Here is a 22,162-nt window from a genome sequence, read left to right on the forward strand (position 1 = left end):
GTTGAAGTCATGTGTTTGACATGCTTATATGAAGCTTGGCCTATTTATTACACTGATTTCTTCTTTGTTAATTTAACTGTATGCTATATGTCACTAGAAAATTAATCTGAATTCAGACTTTGCCTTTGCCATGTTTTATTTTTATTTTGCTCTCGGGTATTTTTTTTTTTTCCAACAGTTGGAACGGGAACTGGCTGAACTCAAGGGAACTGGCAAAGGGCACGGTGATAGAACCAATAACAACAAAGTAACTGAGGTTGATAAACCAAAAAATTGTGAAACTGTCACAGAAGACCCAAGTCTTCAACAGAAGATACTGACCAAACTAAATGCCTTGAATGAAAGGGTAACATTCTGGAACAAAAAACTAGATGAGTATGTTTAATGAATTGTCTAGTTCAGTTTTAAAAACATGAGAATAAGAATAAGAATGTTTGGGCCTATCAGTTGACTCAGTTCCCTTCTTCAGGATGGGAAAGAATTACAATGTGAAGTAAAATGTGAATTGTGTTCTTAGTTCAGGTTCCTTGTACATATAAGCATTATTGGTTTAGAGCTGGCATACATTGTTTTGCAGCTTTTGATTAGAAACAGTGAGCTTCCTCTGAGTGACTATGTGACACATCATTGCTACTGGGGCTACAAACTAAAAGCAATAAAGCATTACTGGTGCAGAAACTCACCAACCAGGTGAAACCCAGCAAAGTACATACATAGTTCCTATTAGTTCATAGTTTGTCCTTTGTATAATTTTTATTTGTTAAGGTAGAAAGTTTGCCTTGTACTAATTTTAATGGCAGCATCTTAGACTCTTTACTAAGAGTTTTACACATAATCCTCACAACAGCCTTTTAATATATAAGCACTATCAACATTGCTATCTTACTGAGAACACTCGGGCATAAAAAGGTTAAATGTCTTGTCTAAGATCTCAGAGCTGGGGTACTCTTTTCACCTTGGAATTATTCCGAAACTAATTAATTTCAAGGTGATTTTAATTGCCAAAAATAGAATATCCTAACTTTATTTAAATAACAGCAAGTCTTCTCTCATATGTGAAACTAAAAAGAAAAAAAGAGTAAAAAGGAACATCACTAAAACAGAAGGGAGATCAGTAGAGTAGAACTGGGAACAAAGTGGGAGGGAGGTGGGGAAGGAATGGGGAAGAATTTGAGAATGAAATAAACCAAATTATACTAGATGATGTACAAATATCACAATGCATTCCTATTTTATACATAAATCTAATGTATCAATTAAAAATAATAAATAAATGGAAGATCTGTAGAGTAGAGGAAGGGGATCAGGAGTGGGAGGAGGGATGGAAGGAGTAGTACTAAGGATTGAGATGGAGCAAACTATGTTATATGCATGTATGAATATGTCAAAATGAACCCCACTATTACTTATAACTATAATGTACTAAAAATAAAAAGAAATCACAAAAATAATTTTAAAGGGGAAACTGGTATATTTTAACATCAGTTTTTAAAAAAACTATCATGAATTTTAGTGTTGTGATTTTTAGATTATTCCAATAGTTGTATACCTATTTTTCTTTAATAGAATTGAAGCAATTTATCGCATTGAAGTAAAACAAAAGAAGAAAAGTCATGGCTTATTGATACCATTTTTGCTAATTGAGTTGGAGACTGTGGGAAACATCCATTTTGAAGAAGGCACTCGATCTGATGACTGGTAAATCTGTTTGAAATTTAAGTATAACTTTAAAAATAAATACATAGGATCACTAACCAGAATATCCATTTATAATTTTAAAATGTCCCATTTTCAAAACATTTCTCATGCAGCATATTCAGCTATTGACCAATTGAAACTAGTCAGTTTTTTTGCTGTGCTAACCAAAAGACTTGACAAGAACAATTTTAGAGGAGAAAAGTTTATTTTGGGGTTCACAATTTCAGAGGTCTCAGTTCATAGATGACTGACTCTGTTCCTCAGGACCTGAGGTAAGGCAAGACATCATTATAGAAGAGTAAGGTAGAGGTAAAAGGCTCAAGACATGGCCACCAGGAAGTAGAGAGAGCTCTGCTCAACAAGGACAAAAATATATCCCAAAGGCACTCCCCCACTGACCCACATCCTCTAGTCACATCCTACCTGCCTACAGTTACCACCCAGTTAATCCCTATCAGGGTATTAATGCACTAATTAGGTTAAGACTCTCCTAACACAATCATTTCACCTCTAAACTTTCTTGCATTGTCTCACACTTGAGCTTTTAGGGGTACCTCATATCTAAACCATAACACCTGTTTTCTCACCTGTTTGTTTATCTGCTTACACTATTGCCTTGAGCCAAGGTTGAAGATATCCTAATAGTATATCATTGCCTGCATGTAGCAGGTTGTCAGAATTAATCAATCAGAAAATACTCTGTTAAAAATAAAACCAAACAAAAACCTTTGTAGTTATCTGTCATCTTCCAAATTGCATTAATACCTTCTACCTACAGTGGAGGATTCATTGTCTCTAAATTATTATTAATCCTTTTTAAACTTTTAGAGTCAGCTAAACTGTTTGCTTCACTGTTCTAAAAGCATGCATGATACCATGTAAATGGTTTTGTTCTGCTTCCTTTACCCAAAATGACTTTGCATTACTCACCCTTACTTTATCATTGCTCAGTTGCCGAATTCCTGAGCCAAAAAAAAAAAAAACTCTGTGAAAGGAGCATACTTCATAACTTCATGGAGTTTTCTATGCCCAGTCCTGGTTCTTGGAGGACTAGACTAGAAACTGGGTATTGTCTATTCATCACTTCTACCAATTCTTGAGAACCCTTGAGCCCTACTAAGAGACCTGCTAAGTAAAGAAATCCTTATCTAAAATGCCTAAAGCATTATTAACTCCGCTAGAGTGCAGGAGTATCATGATGAGTGGGTCAGTGGTTCCAGGCATGTTATTAGGGGAAACTTGACTGATTTAGGCCCAGAAAATGATCCCTCTGTAGGAAAGTCAATTTCCCAACACAAATGATAATGTAGCTGTTAAGCAAGACATTTGAACTGGTTAGCAGGCTTCATGCCAAATTACAACAGTATTCACATCTGTCGCTTCTAATATATTGTGATCTCCTCTGGGATTGATTTGATTTGAGAAAATAATTTTTCAATTCTCAGGAAGGATTGATAGTCAGCTCCTGGGTGCACTAAGTAAATCTTTAGTAAGAAAAAGAGATACTGAAGACTGAGAACTCAGATATTAGGATCAAGGTGAAACTTATGTCACTTTAGCTCAGTGTCACTGTTATATTCTGGCTCTGATTGTACAGGTAAGGGCCTTAGGCATGTCATTGAAGGGAAATGTATCCCATACTGGATCACTAATTTCCTTGTCAAAATAATTAACTTTTTAATTTTATCTTTATCTAGTTTCAGTGCTACTTTAAAAATGGAATCACAGTTTTATGAGTGACCAGGTGAGAGAAGCAGAGAGCTAACAAGCACTCCAGTACATACTTGTTCTGGAGATTTTCCCATAACTGGCCCCTCCTCTTCCTCCTCCTCTTGCTCTCGAATCAACTATCTTTTCTGAAAGATCTTAACTCATCTTAAGTAAGCCTCTCTCCACATTCAAGCCTCTCTTTCTTTAGAGCCCCTATCAGTTTATAAATTATTTTATTTATGGCTTTACTATATTTTGTATCTACTCCTCTTGGAATAGGGGACTAATAGAGTCAGAGAGACTGCCTCTTTCACTTCTATATCCCTAGTTAGGAAGTTATTGCAATAGTCCAACTGAGATTTAGCGGTGACTTAGACTAAGATGGTAGCGGCATGATGAGGAAAGGGGATTATATTCAGCATGTTATTTTAGATGGAAAGATAAATAGATATACAGAAGAACTAGATCTGGGTAAGGAGGAGAAAAGAGGGTTATTCCTGGGGTTTTGACCTAAGCTGTGAGTTTAGATGGTTGTGCCATGTACTGAGATAGGAGGAGCAGGTTTAATATCCCGTGATGGGAAAGTTAGGTTTGAAAGACCTCTTACATACGTGAATGGAGAGTGGTCCTATCAAGTAGGTAGCTGGATATTCAAGTCTGGGCATATCCAGCTAAGTTGGCTAGAGATAAACGGTTAGAAATAAAATGTTGTAATTTATTATCATATATATAAATCCAAGGAACCAAATGAAGTTACATAGGGAGAGTGTTTGTGAAAACAAGAAGGCCAAATACTGGTCTCTGAGGAAACCCAGCATTTAGAAGTCTGGCAGAGTCCTGGGAGTGTAGCTCAATGATAGTATGCTTGCCTAGCATGCTAAAACTATGGGCTCAATCCTTAGCATTAAAAAAAAAAGTCTTTAAAAAAGATTCTGCAAAGAAAACTGAAGGGGCAGCAAATACGAGGAAATTCAGGAATGTGTAAGTTTCACTGAACCCCAAAAGAAAGTGTTTCAGGAAGGGATACTTGCTCAACTAACATGCCTTTTAAGTCAAAGAAATATATAATACACAATAAAATAGTTTTTTAAAAACGTATTTCAAAATTAAGCATCCTTTTATTGACTGAAACAGCATGCCCAGTTTGAACCAAAATAGATCTACTCTATGTTTAGCAAAAAACCACAAAATAAAAGCCATAACTTTTGTTATATGTAACTTTGTGTTCACAAGCATTTTAAGAAAAATCTGTTATTTTCTTTATGTCAATTTTGTATTCACACATAGGTTTAATTCCTGCTATGAATTAATTCTATCACGTTTCTGTACATGGGACTTCAGAACATATGGTGTTACAGGAGTAAAAGTAAAACGTGTCATTAAAGTTAACAACCGTATTCTGAGACTAAAATTCGAAGAGAAATTTCAGAAGTTTTTGGATCACGAAAGCATGCATGATGCAGAGTAAGAAGTTAAATTTTGTAATGAACTAATTTTAAAAGTCTGCCTTCAATTTGTAAAAATTCTTTGTTTTAGAAGTTAACAATATTAAGAATATACCCTTTTAGTAAACATTTTCTCTTAATGCATCTTCCCTGTGTAGGATGACCTCATAATTTATCCACATTGGGCCTCCTTTTGAGAGTAAGAGTAGGGTGGAGGTATTAATAATGATCCTGGAACATCCAATGCAAACATAAACTATCCCCATAGATACACCATTTGGTTATCTATGGTTGAATTTTTGTGAAATCAATTCTCAACCTTTAAAAATTTTTCTGTTTCAATTATTCTTAAGGAGCTATCGCAAGATGTTGGAGTGCCTTTTTTATGTTTTTGATCCTGAAGTTATGGTGAAGAAAAAGCATCTGCTACAAATACTTGAAAAAGGATTCAAAGAGAGCGAAACAAGCAAGGTAGCATGTCACTTAGAACAAGGCTTTCTTCCTAATGAGTGCAGCTCTGCCACCGGTTAAGCATGATTCCCAATCCTTTCATCCATATTTATAGCAAATGTCTGCTGTTTCACAAAAAGCTTAGTCACATCATAGAAAGTATAGCATCTTTCCTTTTTGGATTAAAGCACAGTAAATCCATTAATCACTTTATCTGCCTGATTCTACTTAATCCTTCTAGGCATCTTATTTTTATGTTGCGATCTCTTTGTTGATGTTTTTAAATCTCCTTTAATTGGCTATAAATCCATTATGAATCTTCTATTGTAAACTCTCCAGGGCCTTCTCCATCTTTCAATAATCCTTACCTTAATTCTACTATGCTTTCTAACTATCCTCCTGGTTTATCTTTCCTTTTACTGCCACCATTTCTTTTTCTCTGTTTCACTTTTCCCACATTGTTTTTCTCAGTCCTCCATCCTCTTAATGAAGCAACTATAGCACATTGTCATAGAACAGTGCTTTCCAGTCCTTTTCACATCATGCTGCATTTGAATTCTGGCCTTACTACTCATCAGCTATGACTTCACCTCCCTGTGCATATGTGAATAATATTGGTATCTATTTTGCAGAATTGTTGATAGGATTTAGTGAGATAATGCATTAGAAAGTTCTTGGATCCTTGTACACCAGTGTTCATAGCATCACTATTCAAATAGCCAAAGAATAAAAACTACTCAAATGTGTGTCCACAGATGAATGGATAAACAAAGGTGGCATATGTAAGCAATGGAATGTTATTCAGCTAAAAATAATGAAAATACTGATGCATGGTACAATATGGAAGAACCTTAAAAACATTATAGTAAATGAAATAAGCTGGACATCAGTATGAAAATATTGTATAATTCCATGTATATGAACTACTTAGGATAGGCCAATCTAGAGACAGAAGGTAGAACAGATGTTACCAAGGACTGGGGAGATGAGGGAATGGGGACTTAATGTTTAATGGCTATAGAGTTTCAGTTCAAAATAATGAAAAAAATCCGGAGATGGATAGTGATGATGGTTGCACAGTAATATGTGCAACCTATGCAACAGAATTAAGTGCTTAAAATAAGTAAAATGGTGAATTTCATCTTATGTATAATTTGCCACAATAAAAAATGCATTCTGACTGCTCAGTGGAGAGTGGAGGGAGTAGGTGCAGATGGTGGGTACTACGTGGGAGTTACTGCAGCAGCTCAGGCCAGATGTGATGCCCCTGGCAGGATGATGGTGGTAAGTGTGCTCTGGTACTTTCTGGAAGGGAAATAAGAGGTCAGGAATTCAGTGTTCATGTTTACTTCTGAAAATTATAAACCATCTTGCCACAGAGTGACAAAACAGAGTTAACACTTCCTGTGTGTTTTCTATCCACCAGACTCTGTGTTGAGTACTTTATCTCTGGCATCTCCTAAATGAGATGAACTACATACTTTAATTCTCCCAATAGTTCTCTGTGCTGCTATGTCCACTAAAATAGCCCACATGTGACTCCTGAGCATTAGAAATATGGCTAGTCCAAACCCAGAGTCTAGTAAGTGTGAAATAAACACTCATTTTTAAAGATGTATTGTAGAAAAAGGACTAAAATTTTGGCCACAAATAATAATTTTTTTTTTTTTTTTTTTTTTGGCAGTGCTGGGGTTTGAACCCAGGGCCTTATGCTTGCAAGGCAAACATTCTACCAACTGAGCTATATCCCCAGCCCAATAATAATATTTTTATTACATCAGATTAAATAAAATGTATTATTAATATTTACTGCAAAAGTTATTGGACCAGTATCTGGTACATAGAAAGTTTTATATTTTATTATTGTATGAAGCATTTGATGCTATTGATTGCACTTTCATTCTCCTGTATGAGCTCTCTCCTTTTTCAAACTCTCCTTCTGTTTTTGTAATTGTCCTATCATTGTTTCCTTTTTGTTACATGTCTTGCCTCTTGACATGACTATACCATGAGGTTAAAGTTGACTGGTCTGCCCTTATTTCTTGAAATACTGTCAACTTCTCTTAATGTGAAGATCTTACAAATGGGGGAACCATTACTGAGTAGCATGTAGAAGATCAGATGAGCTAGATTTCTATGCCATGAGATTCACCCAAGGAATAAAGATAAATTCATATGTTTTGCATTCTGAGATGGGTTCTGAGTTAACAGATAGCTGTGTAAGCAGTTTAAATGAAGGATTTGGCTTTGGTTCACTGTCTTTGAAGGTAGAAGGCTGGCTGGAGTAGAGAGGAAAATTGCTTCAGTGTAGTACAATCATAGAGCATTTGCCTAGCATGTGTGAGGTCCTGGGTTCAGTCCCCATTGCTACTGAAAAACAAAACAAAGCAAAACCCTGTTACCAGATAGATTAAATATTCCAAATGAAGCATTGTGATTCCCCTAAACACAACTCAATGCCATATTTCCATTTAGTAAAATGCTGTTTCCTTCTTTTTCCTTATGGCAAACCACTCATCTTTCAAGTTAAGAAATTAAGCTAGTCACAATGCAAACTAGAATTTCAATGCATTAGCACAATAAGAAATGTTTTGTTTTGGGAAAACAATGTAGATTATTAGACCAAAAAATTATGATGTAAATAAAGCCTTCACTGATGTAATCTCATTCCCACAGGACTTTGTTTTTGGAGTTAACAAGAATGCTAGTGGAGTACTCATTGAAAGCTGTTGCCCCGGCACCACACAGTGTTCTCAATCTTGACCTTGACTTTTTCAGGAACAAATTTTGTTCTTTATCACTTTTTAATAAACCTATTCACATATGAACTTACAATATTTAAATGATTTTGCAGAATAAAGCTGCACCTGGAGGTTATCTACTTCTTTTCAGTGACTCTGCCCTGTAGGTTTCTTTGCCCAGACACATAAACATAAAATAATAAATCATCTGTATTGAAGTCAAAGTGTTGTCAATTTTGTAAAAAAAAAAAAAAAAAACTCAGATTCTTTTTCTCTTTGCAGCTGCCTCTCAGAAAAGAAGCTGTTATTCTTGCTAACAGCCTAAGTTTGTGTGAGTGTCCTCGAATTGAGTTTCTACAGCAAAAGTACAAGGATGAGAAGAAAAACTCTCTTGAGCATGAGCTCTTCAGACATGGTAATACAAATTATACAGTGTCTGAACTGTTAAGTTCTAAGTCTTCAAATGCATGACTTTCATAACATTTTTATACTTGCTCTTATCAACCCAAGAGATTTTCTTCAAACCATTTTCATGTTTACCAAAGTAGTAATGCATAATTTTCTCATTCATTAATTAGCCACACTGTCAACAAATACTTAATGAGTGATTATTATGTGTCAGCATCAGTAGGAAGAGACCCATTAGTTACTCAAATATTTAATCCAACTCACATAAACTTTACACAGCCTGCTTTTGTTCATTATGTTGTCATAAAAATAAACTCAACATATATATGTTACATACACACCAAAGTCACAAGAAAGAGAAAACAGAATTTGCCTGTATATATTATAATCAAACAGAGCACTCTAGAAGGTATGATTTATTCATGTGTTGAATCATTACAATGTAAGATGATAAGAAATCTTGGTTCTAATTTAAAACCAGCTGTGGACAAATTGTGAAGTATATGGATTGTTTAGTAAGTTGTCTTGTAGAAAATGGAATTTGGGTATTTTAATTTTTCACAATTATCAACTTTATTTGCAGCTTCATTATATATGTAATATATAAGTTACAGGAATCAATTTACAAGATACTTCTGAGTTTACTCACAGATATCATGGCCTCTCTTGCCTCACCTTCTTCCACTGTTCTTTCTTTACTTCTACAGTATTTATTGAATACTTATTTTGTGCTAGGCACTGGTAGGTCATAGGGATATTGTCTATACAAACCAGACAGTTTCTTCTTTATGGTGCTTACAAAAATTAATAATAAATAAATGTAAAATTACAATTTTCATAAGGGCTATGAAATATTAATGAGTAGTGCCAAAGAAATTTTGATAGGGAGACTAGATCAGATCAGGGAATATGGGGCACTTATTCTTTGATCTTAACCATCAAGCCTACTGAACATTGGATACTCAGAAATTTATTTAATTCTGTAAGAATGATATTATAGATTCCAAACTGTAGCTCTGCTAAAATGATTCACATTGAATTAAATGATGTGTATTTTGCAGTCCATCATTTGGTTACTAAGAAATTAATAATAATCAGAAATTTAAGTTGATTACTGAATCAAAATAGAACTACTTAGTTTGAAAACCATTTGCTACTTTTTATCTTTCTTCTCTATTTTCATCTTAAGAAAAATTTCATGATGCCGGGCACAGTGGTGCACATGAGTAATCTCAGCTACTCAGGATGCTGAGGTAGGAGGACCGAAAGTTTGAAGCCAGCCTCAGTAATTTAGTGAGACCCTGTCTCAAATAAAAATTTAAAAAGGGTTAAGGGTGTAGCTTAGTGGTAGAAAATATCCAGTACCATGCATACACACATACACACACATACACATGCACACGCACACACTTATACATAGTAGTAAAAAACATTTGAACATTTGATTTTATGCACAGTGATTAGAAATTATTTTTCATATTCACTTATTCTCAAGGATCCTTAATGTTTCATGAATTGAATTCCAAGGATCATAAGAATCTAAAGGGAAAATAAATGATTATCCATTCAGTCAATTGTATATGCCAGGTATAACTTGACCCAGAGATAAATTTTACTCAGTTAACATCAACAACCAAAAAAATCCTTTTTTTAGACTACTTAATAAAAAGCATTGCTAAATTATTGTGTTGGTTTTTTTCCTTTTTCTTTTCCTTTTTTGGGGGGGTACCAGGGATTGAACCCAGGGGTGCTCAACCACTGATCCACAACCCCATTCCTTTTATATTTTATTTTGAGGCAGTGTTTTGCAAAGTGTTTCTTTCTGTAAAGCCTTGCTTGATGTAATCACAGGGTTCTCTTACATAACCTATTTATTTATTCAACAAATATTTATCGAGCTACTATTTTATATCAAGTATGTACTTTGTGCTTTATGGTGGCAAATAAGATAATCAGTATCTCTGTCTTTATAACATATGTCAAGTCTAGAGGCAATAAAGAATGTTATATTGGAAAATTATTAAAGCGACTTCTTAAAAGTGATTTATGTTTTTTCATATTTAGGCATCCTCCTCATTACAAAGGTTTTTCTTGGCCAGAGTGTTCAGGCTCGGGAACAAGAATCTATCAATCAAGCCAACTATCCAATGGTTAATTCAGTGTTCATTCCTCAGAAGTATTTACTAAGTATGTCTGCCACAACAAAAAATATGCTTTCATTTCTCTGAATGAAAAACATTTATATCTAATACACATTCTTTCAGTTTAACCTCCACCTAACAAGATTTGTAAACTTTAAAAAAATTTATTTCTGGCCACTAATAATTTTTCTATTCCATTCCTCAAGACTTATTTTTCTGCATGCGTAGTTTATTTTGCAAAATTTAATGATGTATTGTGGGTGTATACACACACTCACACACACACACACACACAGACACACACACAGAGTTTTCCCTCTATCTGTGGGTAGTTTATTCTAGGACCCCCACCCTACAGATACCAAAACCCATGGATGCTCAGGTTCCTCATATAAAATGCTATGGCAAGCTGCTTTCAGTGATAGAGCATTTGCCTAAGATGTGCAAGACCCTGAGTTCAAGCTACAGCACCCACAAAAATATAAACAAATAAAATGGCATATTATTTGCAAATAAACTATGCAATCTTCCTGTATACTTTAAATAATCACTATATTATTTATAATACCTATAGCAAATGCTATAATACTATAGCAAATGCTATGTAAATAGCTATTATATTATGTTGTTTAGGGAATAATGACAAGAAAAGTCTGTACACATTTAGTGTAGACAATATTTTTGAAAGTGTTTTTGAATTCATGGGTACAGAACCTGTGGATGTGTATGGAAGGTTGATTGTGTATATATGTGTGTGTGCACATGAATGTGTTGTATTAGTTTTCAAGGGATAAAAATTTGACTTTTGACAGTAGATTTAAAGTCATACATTTGTGAAAAATACATGGCCATATTTTCAATACTAAAGTAAAAAAGTATAAAAAAGGAGCAGGATATGAATAAAATTAAGCCTCAGTCTATGTAGTGAAAGGATGATAGTAAGTATAGAATTAAGAAGTTGTTTGGGGGAATGGGAAGATTTTTTTAAAAACTTCAATAATATAATCATTGGAAGCTCTTGATAATAAGTCATTATTAATCTATGTAAAGTTGAAACGGTATAGTATGTTTTATTTTGAAGATCATTTCACTTGTTTTTGTTTTTATAGATTCGATCATGGGACAAAGAAATTGTGATTGTGGCTTTCGGCAGTGCAAGTGGTTTGTCTTTGATCATGACCTTGTCTTGCCAGAATACATCGTTGAGTTTGAGTATATTACAGTGGTATGAATTATTATATTAAAAAAGGAACTCCTTAAGTGAGGACAGAATAGTAATTTAAAGTCTAATAATGTTATGCCAAGTTTATCCTATATGTATATATATGTATATATATATATATATATATATATGGGTGTGTGTGCATGTGTGTATGCATATAAAATGGTTATTCTACAATGTACTTAATTTTTAAAACAAGTCATTATAACACCTAAATGTTTTCATTATGCCAACATATGACTTTATTATCAATGGGAAAGATTCAGACTACATTGAGGCAAATAAACATGAAAATCTGCCTTTACTCTGCCCCCACCACTCTCTTTTACCAGAGTATCCATTGCCAACAGTTTTGCTTTCAATTCTTTTTCTATGCATTTTACATATGTAACAACATATACATTTTATTGAGTACAATCAAGTTCTAAGTCTTCAGTGATGTTTTTTGCTTCTAAAATAAATGTTTCAGATCTAAGTTCACTTTAGCACATGTAGATGTATACTTCATTCTTTTGGTGGCTGAATATTATTCAGTAATACTCTGATTTATTTGACTATTCCTTGTTAAAACATATATAAGTTATATCTAGGTTTTACTGTTTTAAAAAGTATTTTAGCAAACATTGTGAAATGTATTTTTATATAGATGTAGAAAACACAGGATAGATTTGTAGAAAAATTAGAGTCAAAGGAAATATGCATTTTAAATTTTGTTAGATATTTTCAAATTCTTCCACAAAGACTTGATCATTTTACAAATTTCCAACATAGTGTGATAGTGCTTATTTATTTGCATCCTCATCAACATAATATTATTAGGGCATTTCCTTTTTTTAGCCACTCTGATGGGCAAAAATTGGACATTTTATTTTTTAAAGGCCTAAAATTATGTATAGTATTATGAATCACCTGTTATCTCCTTAGACCATTTTCTATTAGACTCTCTTTCACGTTGTCTGGAAAAATCCTTATGTGCATTTTTACTATTAATCCTTTATCTTATGTACATATGTTACAAATATTTTCTGTCACTTATCTTTTGTTTGTAACAAAACTTGTCATTTTAATTTGTAATTTGCAAGTTAATTTTAAAGGGTTAGCTCTCAATCTTTTCCTATATAAATTCTGAATTTTATGTCATTTTTCAGATATTAAAATGTTCTCCTTTATTTTTTCCAGTGTTCACATAGCTTGTTTTAAAGCCTTTAGCTTTTTTAATCCATCTAGAAATTGTGTTTATTTTGTGAAGTAGGGGTGGGTGAAAATCGATTTCTTAAAAAATGGTTACTTAGTCAAGCATTATCTTTTGGCCGTATTTTGAAATACCATCTTTATCATTAAAATTATAAGCAATCTAATATGCAATCTATATAAGCAATCTATTATGGATATATATTCTGTTCCATTGATCTCTTTGTCTAATCTTGAACCTTGCCACACCTGTTTCTGTTATTACAACCTTATTATGTTTTGGTATGTGACAGGGCTATTGTTATCCTCCTGCCCCCACTTATTTTTTAAAAAAGCTTCTTAGCTATTCTTGAACATTTTCCTTTTCAAATAAAATTTAGAATCAACTTGTCAGGTTCTACTTTAAATCATACTGGGATTTTATTGAAATTGTATTGAATTTAAAACTTAATTTGGGGTGAATTGACCACTTTGCAATATTGGGCTTTCCTGATAATTTAATTGCTCAGGTCCTTTCTTATAGTTATCTTTATATTTTCTTATCATAGATAGTTCTGGGCATTTATATTTTATATTTCTATCATGAATGAGATTTATCAGTCAAGAATGCTTTTGGCAAAATATACAGAAACCCAGACAAACAGTAAAGTGAAGTTCGTTTAAGTTATGTAACAAGAAGCTCAGTCATGTTCAGTCCCCAGCTCTTGTGACTATTCAATGGTGTTAGCAAAGACTCAGCTCCATCATCCTTCTTGAAACTTGATGCTCTTCTTATCTGAGGATTTAGTTCTTTATTTGCTTCTGGGAAGTTTTCTTCTCTTAGTTCCTTGATTATTTCTTCTCTTCCATTCTGTTAAGCCCTTCCTATCTTCATTTTTACTTTTATATGTTATATTTCTATTTCTTAACTCTTTGTACTAGATATCCTCAATATTAGCTTCCAGATTGCTTTTATTTGATCTGCTGCCTTATCCATTTTGTTTCTCACCATTTATTATATACTTTATTTTAGTGGTTGTATTTATCTTAGTATTAAAATGTTTACCCTCCTGTTTCTACAGCAGTTTATTTCTTTATTAGAGATGCTTTATTCTCCCAGGTTTTAAAAACTTCTCTGATGAACTATTTTGGTTTCTTCTAGAGTTAGTTGTTTTTTCATGTAGCTCTTGCTCATTCATTCACAATTCTTACTGTAATTACTTAGTTTCCTATAATTACCTGGAGCATCCTCCTGCATTTTTACTTATTCACTCTGAATACTAAGTTTCTCTGGATCTGATTTTCAAAGTGATTCTCTCCTACATATGTTTTGGTTAGAGCTCATATTCTGCTCCTATTTGTCAGTTAAGTCCCTTCTGATTTGTGTTTCACAATTTATAGTACTTTTGTTAGGGCCCTTTCCATTGTTACAAAGTATTTTAAAATTACATTTTGCCAGTTTTAAGAAATTTTTAGTGGGTGAGAATGGACATACCCATACTTGGCTTATAATTTCAATCTACTCTTATGGACTTTCTAATGTAATTCTGATCATCATAGATATTGTTGATAATGGAAAGCCAATTCATCTTTTCTGCATAGATTGTTTTCCAAAATGATAAATATAGCAACCAAATTTTCAACATTTTTACTAATTTTTTAGGTCAAGGCTCACTCTTTATTTTCTTCATTCAACAATGTTATTCTAGAAGAAAGCAAAAAATTTTCAGAAGGATCAATATTATCCCAAGATTTGAAAGTTGATGATGATGTTATGAAAATGGAACCCAGGATTAAGCCCCAAGCAAAACTTTTAGTTTGGATGATAAAACAATACTTTCCCTTGCCAAGACTAACATTTACAGTCATATTGTGGTGAGTATTATGGGGAATAAATTTGGAGACAGTAATCATGAATTTAGAATCAGAATCTAGCTTATGAATTCTAAACGATACTAAGCTACCTACTTGACGATGCTAGCCTAGGTATCATGCTATCTAATTTAAAAGTGCCCATATGTCTCCTAAGTAAATCAGATTAGTACTCTTCAATAGTAGAATATGACAACCATGCACATAATTTTAAGATTTCTAGAAGCTATTTTAAGAAAGATTTTTTTAAAGTAATTAATTTCAATAATATATTTTATTTAACCCAAACATCTAAAATATTATCATTTCAACATGTAATCAACATGAAAATTCATTAATGAAATAGTTTCATACTAAGTCTGAGTTCTGGAGTCTATTTTACACTCAGCACATCTCAATTTAGTCTAGCCATGTTTAAATGCTCAGTTACCACTTGATGTGGTTTTCCAAATAACAAGTGATTTTATTCTGAGTAATTATAAGCACTCTTTAAATGATTAAGATGAAGGCAGATAAGTTTCAAATTAGTTTCTAGGATTAATCAAATAGAAAGTGGGACCTCTATCTTAAAAATTATTAACAGAATTTGAATTACTTATTAAAGCAACTTAGTTCACACTGGGGTAATTCTAATGAGATGGTTAGAGCCTACTTCCATATCTGACTTTCAGGTCTGTCAATTTCTGATCTGCTCCCACAACTCTGTCCAAACTGTCATCTCCTAAATTACTGCCATAGCCTTCTAAACATATCTCCTGCACTTTGCCATGGCAATATTGCACAACTCCAGGAGGCACTATTCACATTATATTCCACTAACGTGCCCTTTGGAAAGAATTCACTATATAATTGGATAATCCTCAGTGCAAAGGGGTTGCCTTCTACAGTTATGCAACAGAGGTCCTATCCTGCCCCGACTTTCTTCTTCATGTTGAAGCTGGAGTAATCTTTTCACTGTACAAATCTGATCGTGTCACCTTAGCCCCCTCTCACTGCTCCTACTTAAAATCTGAATGTCTTTCCATTGCTCTAAACTAAAGCCAGCATCCTTAATATTACTGATAAGATTTTTCATGGCCTGGACATGGTTACTTTTCCAGACTTTTTTCACATTATACTCCCTTTACTTCTCTAGGCTCAGCCTCTTGCCTGTTTCGAACATATGCTTTCAGCTAACATGGGGATTCTGCACTTGCTAGACCTGCATATAATGATCTCCCCTTACTCCCTTCTCCTAGTCAAACCCAATGTATCTTTTAGATGTTTACCATGCATGTAGAGTCTCTATTACCTCTGACCTAGGTCAAATTCTTTGTTTTATGCTCTGTGTCTTTCATATACTGTAAATTCTATAGAAGCAGAGACTGTTTCTAGTCACGTGTCCTCAGCATGAAGAGAACAACATAAGGTTGTGCAGGGTGTTTTGCAGATGAAGTCCACATCAGAGGAGTAATTTTTAAATCATAGAGTACTATATTAATATAATTACTTTCTAATAACTTCTGGCAAAATTTATTGTTCTGACAATAAATTGTGACTTTTTTAAAAAAGCTAGACATAAAAGCATCTTGAGGAAAGATAGATGTCTTTTTCTAATTTACTTATAAGCCCTGTGTGGATTAGCATCAACTCCCCAATACCTAGTACAATACCTGGCACACACTAGATATCCTGTAGCTCCTTGTTTAAAATTAAAAGAATATGTTTACAAACTGGCATTGGTTCCTGCAAAGAAAGTGGATTATTTGCTTGACCCTGCAGACGTAGTAAACAAATTGATGTGTCTTGAGGAGAAAAGTTATTTCTATGACACTGTCTTCCTGTGTGTGCAGTGAAAGCTAAGATACAGATTAAAATGCAGAAATACTTTTTTTTCATCTTGCAAGTCAACTATATTGCTCCATTCCCACATTTCTAGACCCATTAAGAGGACAAATTTTTCTCAAGTGATTGTATAAAGCAGAAAGAGAATGTAAAAATATGTTCAAAAAATAAATGAGGTTTTAAGTCTGCTTCTGAAAATATTCAGGAAAAAAGTCCTTTTTAAGAAGTTTGGGGGCTAGGGTTGTGGCTCAGTGGTAGAGTGCTTTTGCCTGGCATGTGTGAGGCATTGGGTTCAGTTCTCGGCACCGCATATAAATAAAGGTCCATTGACAACTAAAAAATATTTTTAAAAAAGAAGTTTGGGATTTCATTGATTTAATTACCTTATCACCATCCACTGCATCTTTAAGTCTGGGATGTAAAGTGGTGAATAAGTCTTTACCTTAGCCAGTTATCATTATAAAAGGAGGAAAACTTCATAGCATGATGACAGTATCACCTTCTTTAACATAAATTTGCAGAATAGTGATTATATGAGCAATCTTCTAGCTAAAAGTACTCAGAAACTATTATTTTTGTACTGTAATGTCAAGATTTAATATATGAGTGATACATTTTTGTAATAAAGTATTAGTAATGATATGTTAAAAAATTAATGTGCTCTGATTGGATTGAGTTTCCACAATATATGTTTTTTATGAGTTTAAAATAATTAAATAAAATTTAAAAACAGCAATAAAGAGTTGCCGTTCCAAGCCAAGATTTAAAATTGGAGAGCATAAGACTTTATAATATGTTGGCCTGCTTGTGGCCGCTACCTGATTCTGCATTTACTTGATCAACACCCATAACATATGAATAGATAGGCTTTTTCTTCTTAAAGTTGCCTATGCTGCTTGAAAGTCAGCAAAATTCTCATGTCTTCTAGTAAGAATATTAGATATTAACAAAGAACATTTAGATACCAATAGCCCTTGCACTTCTTCCTTTGTGCCATCACTGTAAACATAGTAAGATGGTGTCATGTAGAAATAACTTGTCTCCTCAAGACATATCAAAAACAAAACAAAACAAACAAAAACCCCCTGAAACTTAGAGTTTCAATTATAAGTTTGGTTTTTGCAGTGATTTGTTTACCTATAATTTATTGAGGATTTGCTATGTTTTAGGCAGTGAGGCAAGCTTTAGGGGTTCAAAATGAATAAATCATTCCTTGCCTCAGTAACATCAGTTTAGTAGAAGAGATAGATGGGTGAACAAATATAGGAAACTTGGAGGTGGTGGGAGAGCCTCACAAAGGTGAGTTTTGAGCATATTTTTTGAGGAAATGTAGTTGTTTACATCTTCAAGAAAGAGAAAATACTCTTTTTATAGGCACTTGGTTTTGAAAGATACTGAATCATCAGGGAACATAGAAATTCAGGATGACTAGGTTATATAATGTGATGGTGGAAGGTCAAGGTAGAGGTTGGAATTCAAGGAAAACACATAAGGCTGAGACTGGAAGAGTAGGAGGTTGTAGTCACATTAGCATGGATTTTGGAAGCCAATTTAAAAGTTTAGATTCTTCTTTATAAGGAATAAATTCTCTTGGCAGCTAGTGGAGTCTATCCAAAGTAAGACTGGAGGTTTGGAAATCCAGTGAAAAACCATTGCAGTACTTCAAAGAGAAATAATAGTCTATACTAAGACCCTGGTAGGAATGGAGGTTTGAGAAATGTTTCTAAATCAAATGTATATGAACAAAAGGGGAAATGGGGTGATCAATGATAAAACTCAATTAAGACTGAAAACACAAGCTTCCAGGCAGATTCAAGGAAGATGTATTCAGTTGCAGTACTGTTAAGTGTAAGGTATCTGTAGATCGATCCTATCGTGGATGATATCTGCATAAGTTAACCCTTCACAATTTTAGTTTTGAGTGCTATTTTTGAGTACACTAGTTTTGAGTGCTATTTGAAATTTAATTGTTTTTCTCTTTGAGAATTTAATGATTTAATATCATGGTGATGAGTGAAGATGACTGGGTGTAGACACCTAATTTGATTATTGTAATACTCACTTGTGAATACTATAGTCAATTGTACTAATACATTTAATTGTGCCATTGTTTATTTCGTAGGCTATACATAAATATAGTCTTAACTTGATAACATTCACAATAGACAGAAAACCATGTAGGCATCAAGATCTTCCCTAAATTTAAAAATGTAAAAGCATTCATTTTTATAAAGTTTAGAATGAAACATACAGGGAATGTCTGGGACAAAATCTTGATGTTCTCCCACCATGTTCTTTGATGTTCTGTGTTCCAATTTTGGTACCTTCACCCTTTCTTCGCTGATCCATGTAGTGTTTTCCTTGTACTTTCCTTCCATGAAGGTGTTTCCTTGCCATCTCTTTGCTGTGAGGTTTCCTATCTGATACCTGAAATCTTGAGAACTCCCTTGTTCACTTTTCAGCCTGAGAAATAGATCATCCCTGATAAATATCTTAGCACATATATTAAACTATTTCCTAAAAAGAATTTCATGCCAATCATTGATAAACTTAGAACCAGTGGGAAATCATACCAGTCAATAACCAGGTCCAAAGATGCTATTGTAAATTATTTTTACCTTTAATATCATATATTAGATTAGTTTTTCTATTGACGTTTTCCTAATGTTATTTAAAATAAACACTTTTTAAATTTTGTGTTACATTGATTCAAGTAATTGTCCTAAACCATTTAGATAGTCACAGTATGATTTAGAATGTAATCTCTTTTATTTTTTAATTTTTATTTTATTTCAGAGTCTGAATCTACATGGAAACAGCTTGAGTAAATTGAGAGATCTCTCTAAATTAACAGGACTTCGAAAACTGAATATTAGCTTTAATGAATTTACTTGTTTAGATGATGTATACCACTTGGTAAGAACTCTCCTTTTGAAATCTAAAAAAGTCAAACTCAGAAGCACAGGGTAGAATGGTGGTTACCAGGGCCTGGGGGGAGGGGAAAATGAAAGGATTGGTCTAAGAATAGAAACTTTCACTTAAAAGATGAATACACATGGGTGGTAATGATTGTGCTAATTAATTTTATTATAGTAGTCATCACACAGTATATAATACACCAAATCATTAAACTAGACACCTTGAATATAGTCAAACTTAATTTGTCAATTTAATGTTTTTTAAAAACTGTTGATGCAGCAAAAAACTAAAAAGATAAATGATAAATTGGAATAAATGATTTTAAAAAGAACCTGTCCTTTGAAACTTTTTTGTCCTTTTGAAACATTTAAGTAGAACAATTAAAGGATAAATTATTTTTGTAACTATGACTTCATACATACCACATGCAAGGTTATATGGCCTAAATCAGGAATAAAGCACATATTCACTACATTATGGTGCTTTCTCTAAAACAGATCTTAGATTTAGATTTTATTTGCACATGAAAAATGCATTTATAGTCTTAGCTGATATCTAGCTACTTAAATTAAACATACCAATATATCAAAATTAATTGATTCATTTTTAAAATGTTCTTTGGTGTATGTCATTCCATTTCCTTCTGCCCTTGTTTTCTCACTCTTCTTGTGAGTCCTATCTTCTTCACTTTATAGTTTACTACTTCACATCTCATGTTGTCAATTCTTTTCATCTGTTCATTATCCAGGTTGCTATTTCTCTTTCTGTCTTTTCTACCTGAATGTCACATGCACAGATCTTATTTGATTTGTGTTTTCCTTCTCATATATCATAGACAAATCCAATAATGTCTGTGTCATGGGCATAAATCTTGTCTGACTTTTGTTTTTCTTGTTATATATCACATAACAAAAATAATTACATATGTGTTTTCAGAACTTCAATTCAGCACCCCCTGTTTAACTGGGTTTCAGGTCAGTCACATACTTTTCAGAATATATTATTTTCAAATCTTGTTCATTCTCTACCTCTTTCACATATAAAATCCTTTCATTGCTGCTTCTGCCATTTTGCTGACAGCTATTATTTTGCTTGCTGGCCCCTTCCTTATTTCTTTTGGTAGAACTGACTCCTTTTAAGTAAGTAGAACCCGATAGTCTGGGTTCAGTAGACAAAGGAGGAAAAAGGTAGTTGATTAGAAGTTCCACACCATATGTAGATTGTCAGCATATTTTATTTATTTCTAGTGGCCTTGCTGGCAATTCTAAAGGTTATGACCATCATTATAATTTTGCTTAGGCACGCCTTCAAAGACTCAGATACTAAGCTTAACGAGCTGCCCAGAATTTATTTCACAAAATGACTTTATGCTTCTGCCACACAAAAGTGACTGTCATCTGTCAGCTTCATGGCCTATTTGTTGAATTAATATTACCATGGTCATTTCACAGATAAAGGAAGTGTGTACATTTTATGCCCAAGTGGTATTTTTTTAATTTTAGGATTAGCAAAAGTGACTAGATACGGACATCTCAAACACTGAGTATCTAATGTGTGTCTTGAAAGAAAAGATACTCTATATGGGTACATTTGTGTAATTTTAAAAATTGTTTTATTGTTAAATAATACACAGATGCAGAAAACTAAATACTACAAATGCATGGCTTGTTGTAAGGTCGAACATATATAACCAGACCTGGATTAATAAATAGAATTTTGCTACCTAGGACAAAAAACCCTGTATGTGTCTCTTCCCTTCCTCTCCCCACAAGAAACAATTGTCTTGACCTCTTTAGTAATCCTCTCCCTGAATCTTTTCCAGATAGCTCTATCACCAACATGTACATCCCTAGCACAATAGTGAGGTTGTTTTGGTGGGGTGGGGTGGAGGTACTAGAGTTTGAACTCAAGGGCACTCAACCACTGAGCCACATCCCCAGCCATATTTTGTATTTTTATTTAGAGACAGTGTCTCACTGAGTTGCTTAGTGCCTCGCTTTTCCTGAGACTGGTTTTGAACTTGCAATCCTCCTGCCTCAGCCTTGGAGCTGCGGGGATTATAGGCGTGCACCACCCTGCCTTTCTATAGTCTGGTTTTGCCATTGTAAAAATGTACTATATTTTTTGTTGTTGGTATCTAGTTATTTTATTTATAACATAACTTACTATTATTATTATAATAACTTACTGTTATTTCAGAGGCTGCAGTTTGCAACATACACAACAGAAATTGCAGGCTAACAACAAACATACTCACCACTCAGAAATCACTCTACTATGCCTTTTAAGTTTCTCTTAAAGGTATTCCTTTTATCCCATTACATTCTACGTTATTTATATGTAGAAATACTTGGGCCTTCTGACCCAGAGTTTCCCATAGCCTTAACCCTTCTGATTGACTTAAGATACAATTCTACATGCCTTCCTTAATGATTATATCCATTAATGAATTAATGGATTGGGAATGACAAAATGGTGTTATTGTATCTTTGCTTTTTCATTTGGAAGAATTGGGCTTTATAATTGATTATTTTTACAAAGAGACATTTCTCCCTAACCTAT

At 33.5% G+C, this 22,162-nt stretch overlaps 1 protein-coding gene across 1 annotated transcript in view; it reads left to right on the forward strand.

Moving 5' to 3' along the window:
* Lrrc9 (leucine rich repeat containing 9) overlaps positions 1-22,162 on the forward strand; it is a 99,734-nt gene that overhangs the window by 20,671 nt on the left and 56,901 nt on the right. The window contains 10 exon segments of the mRNA XM_047542345.1: positions 179-375; positions 1,567-1,698; positions 4,696-4,872; positions 5,207-5,324; positions 8,327-8,459; positions 10,517-10,639; positions 11,703-11,818; positions 14,649-14,796; positions 14,799-14,860; positions 19,478-19,597. Of these exon segments, the coding sequence (XP_047398301.1) occupies positions 179-375; positions 1,567-1,698; positions 4,696-4,872; positions 5,207-5,324; positions 8,327-8,459; positions 10,517-10,639; positions 11,703-11,818; positions 14,649-14,796; positions 14,799-14,860; positions 19,478-19,597 (1,326 nt within the window).

The sequence above is a fragment of the Sciurus carolinensis genome, chromosome 2 (genome assembly GCF_902686445.1).
Source record: "Sciurus carolinensis chromosome 2, mSciCar1.2, whole genome shotgun sequence".
Lineage (NCBI taxonomy): Eukaryota > Metazoa > Chordata > Mammalia > Rodentia > Sciuridae > Sciurus > Sciurus carolinensis.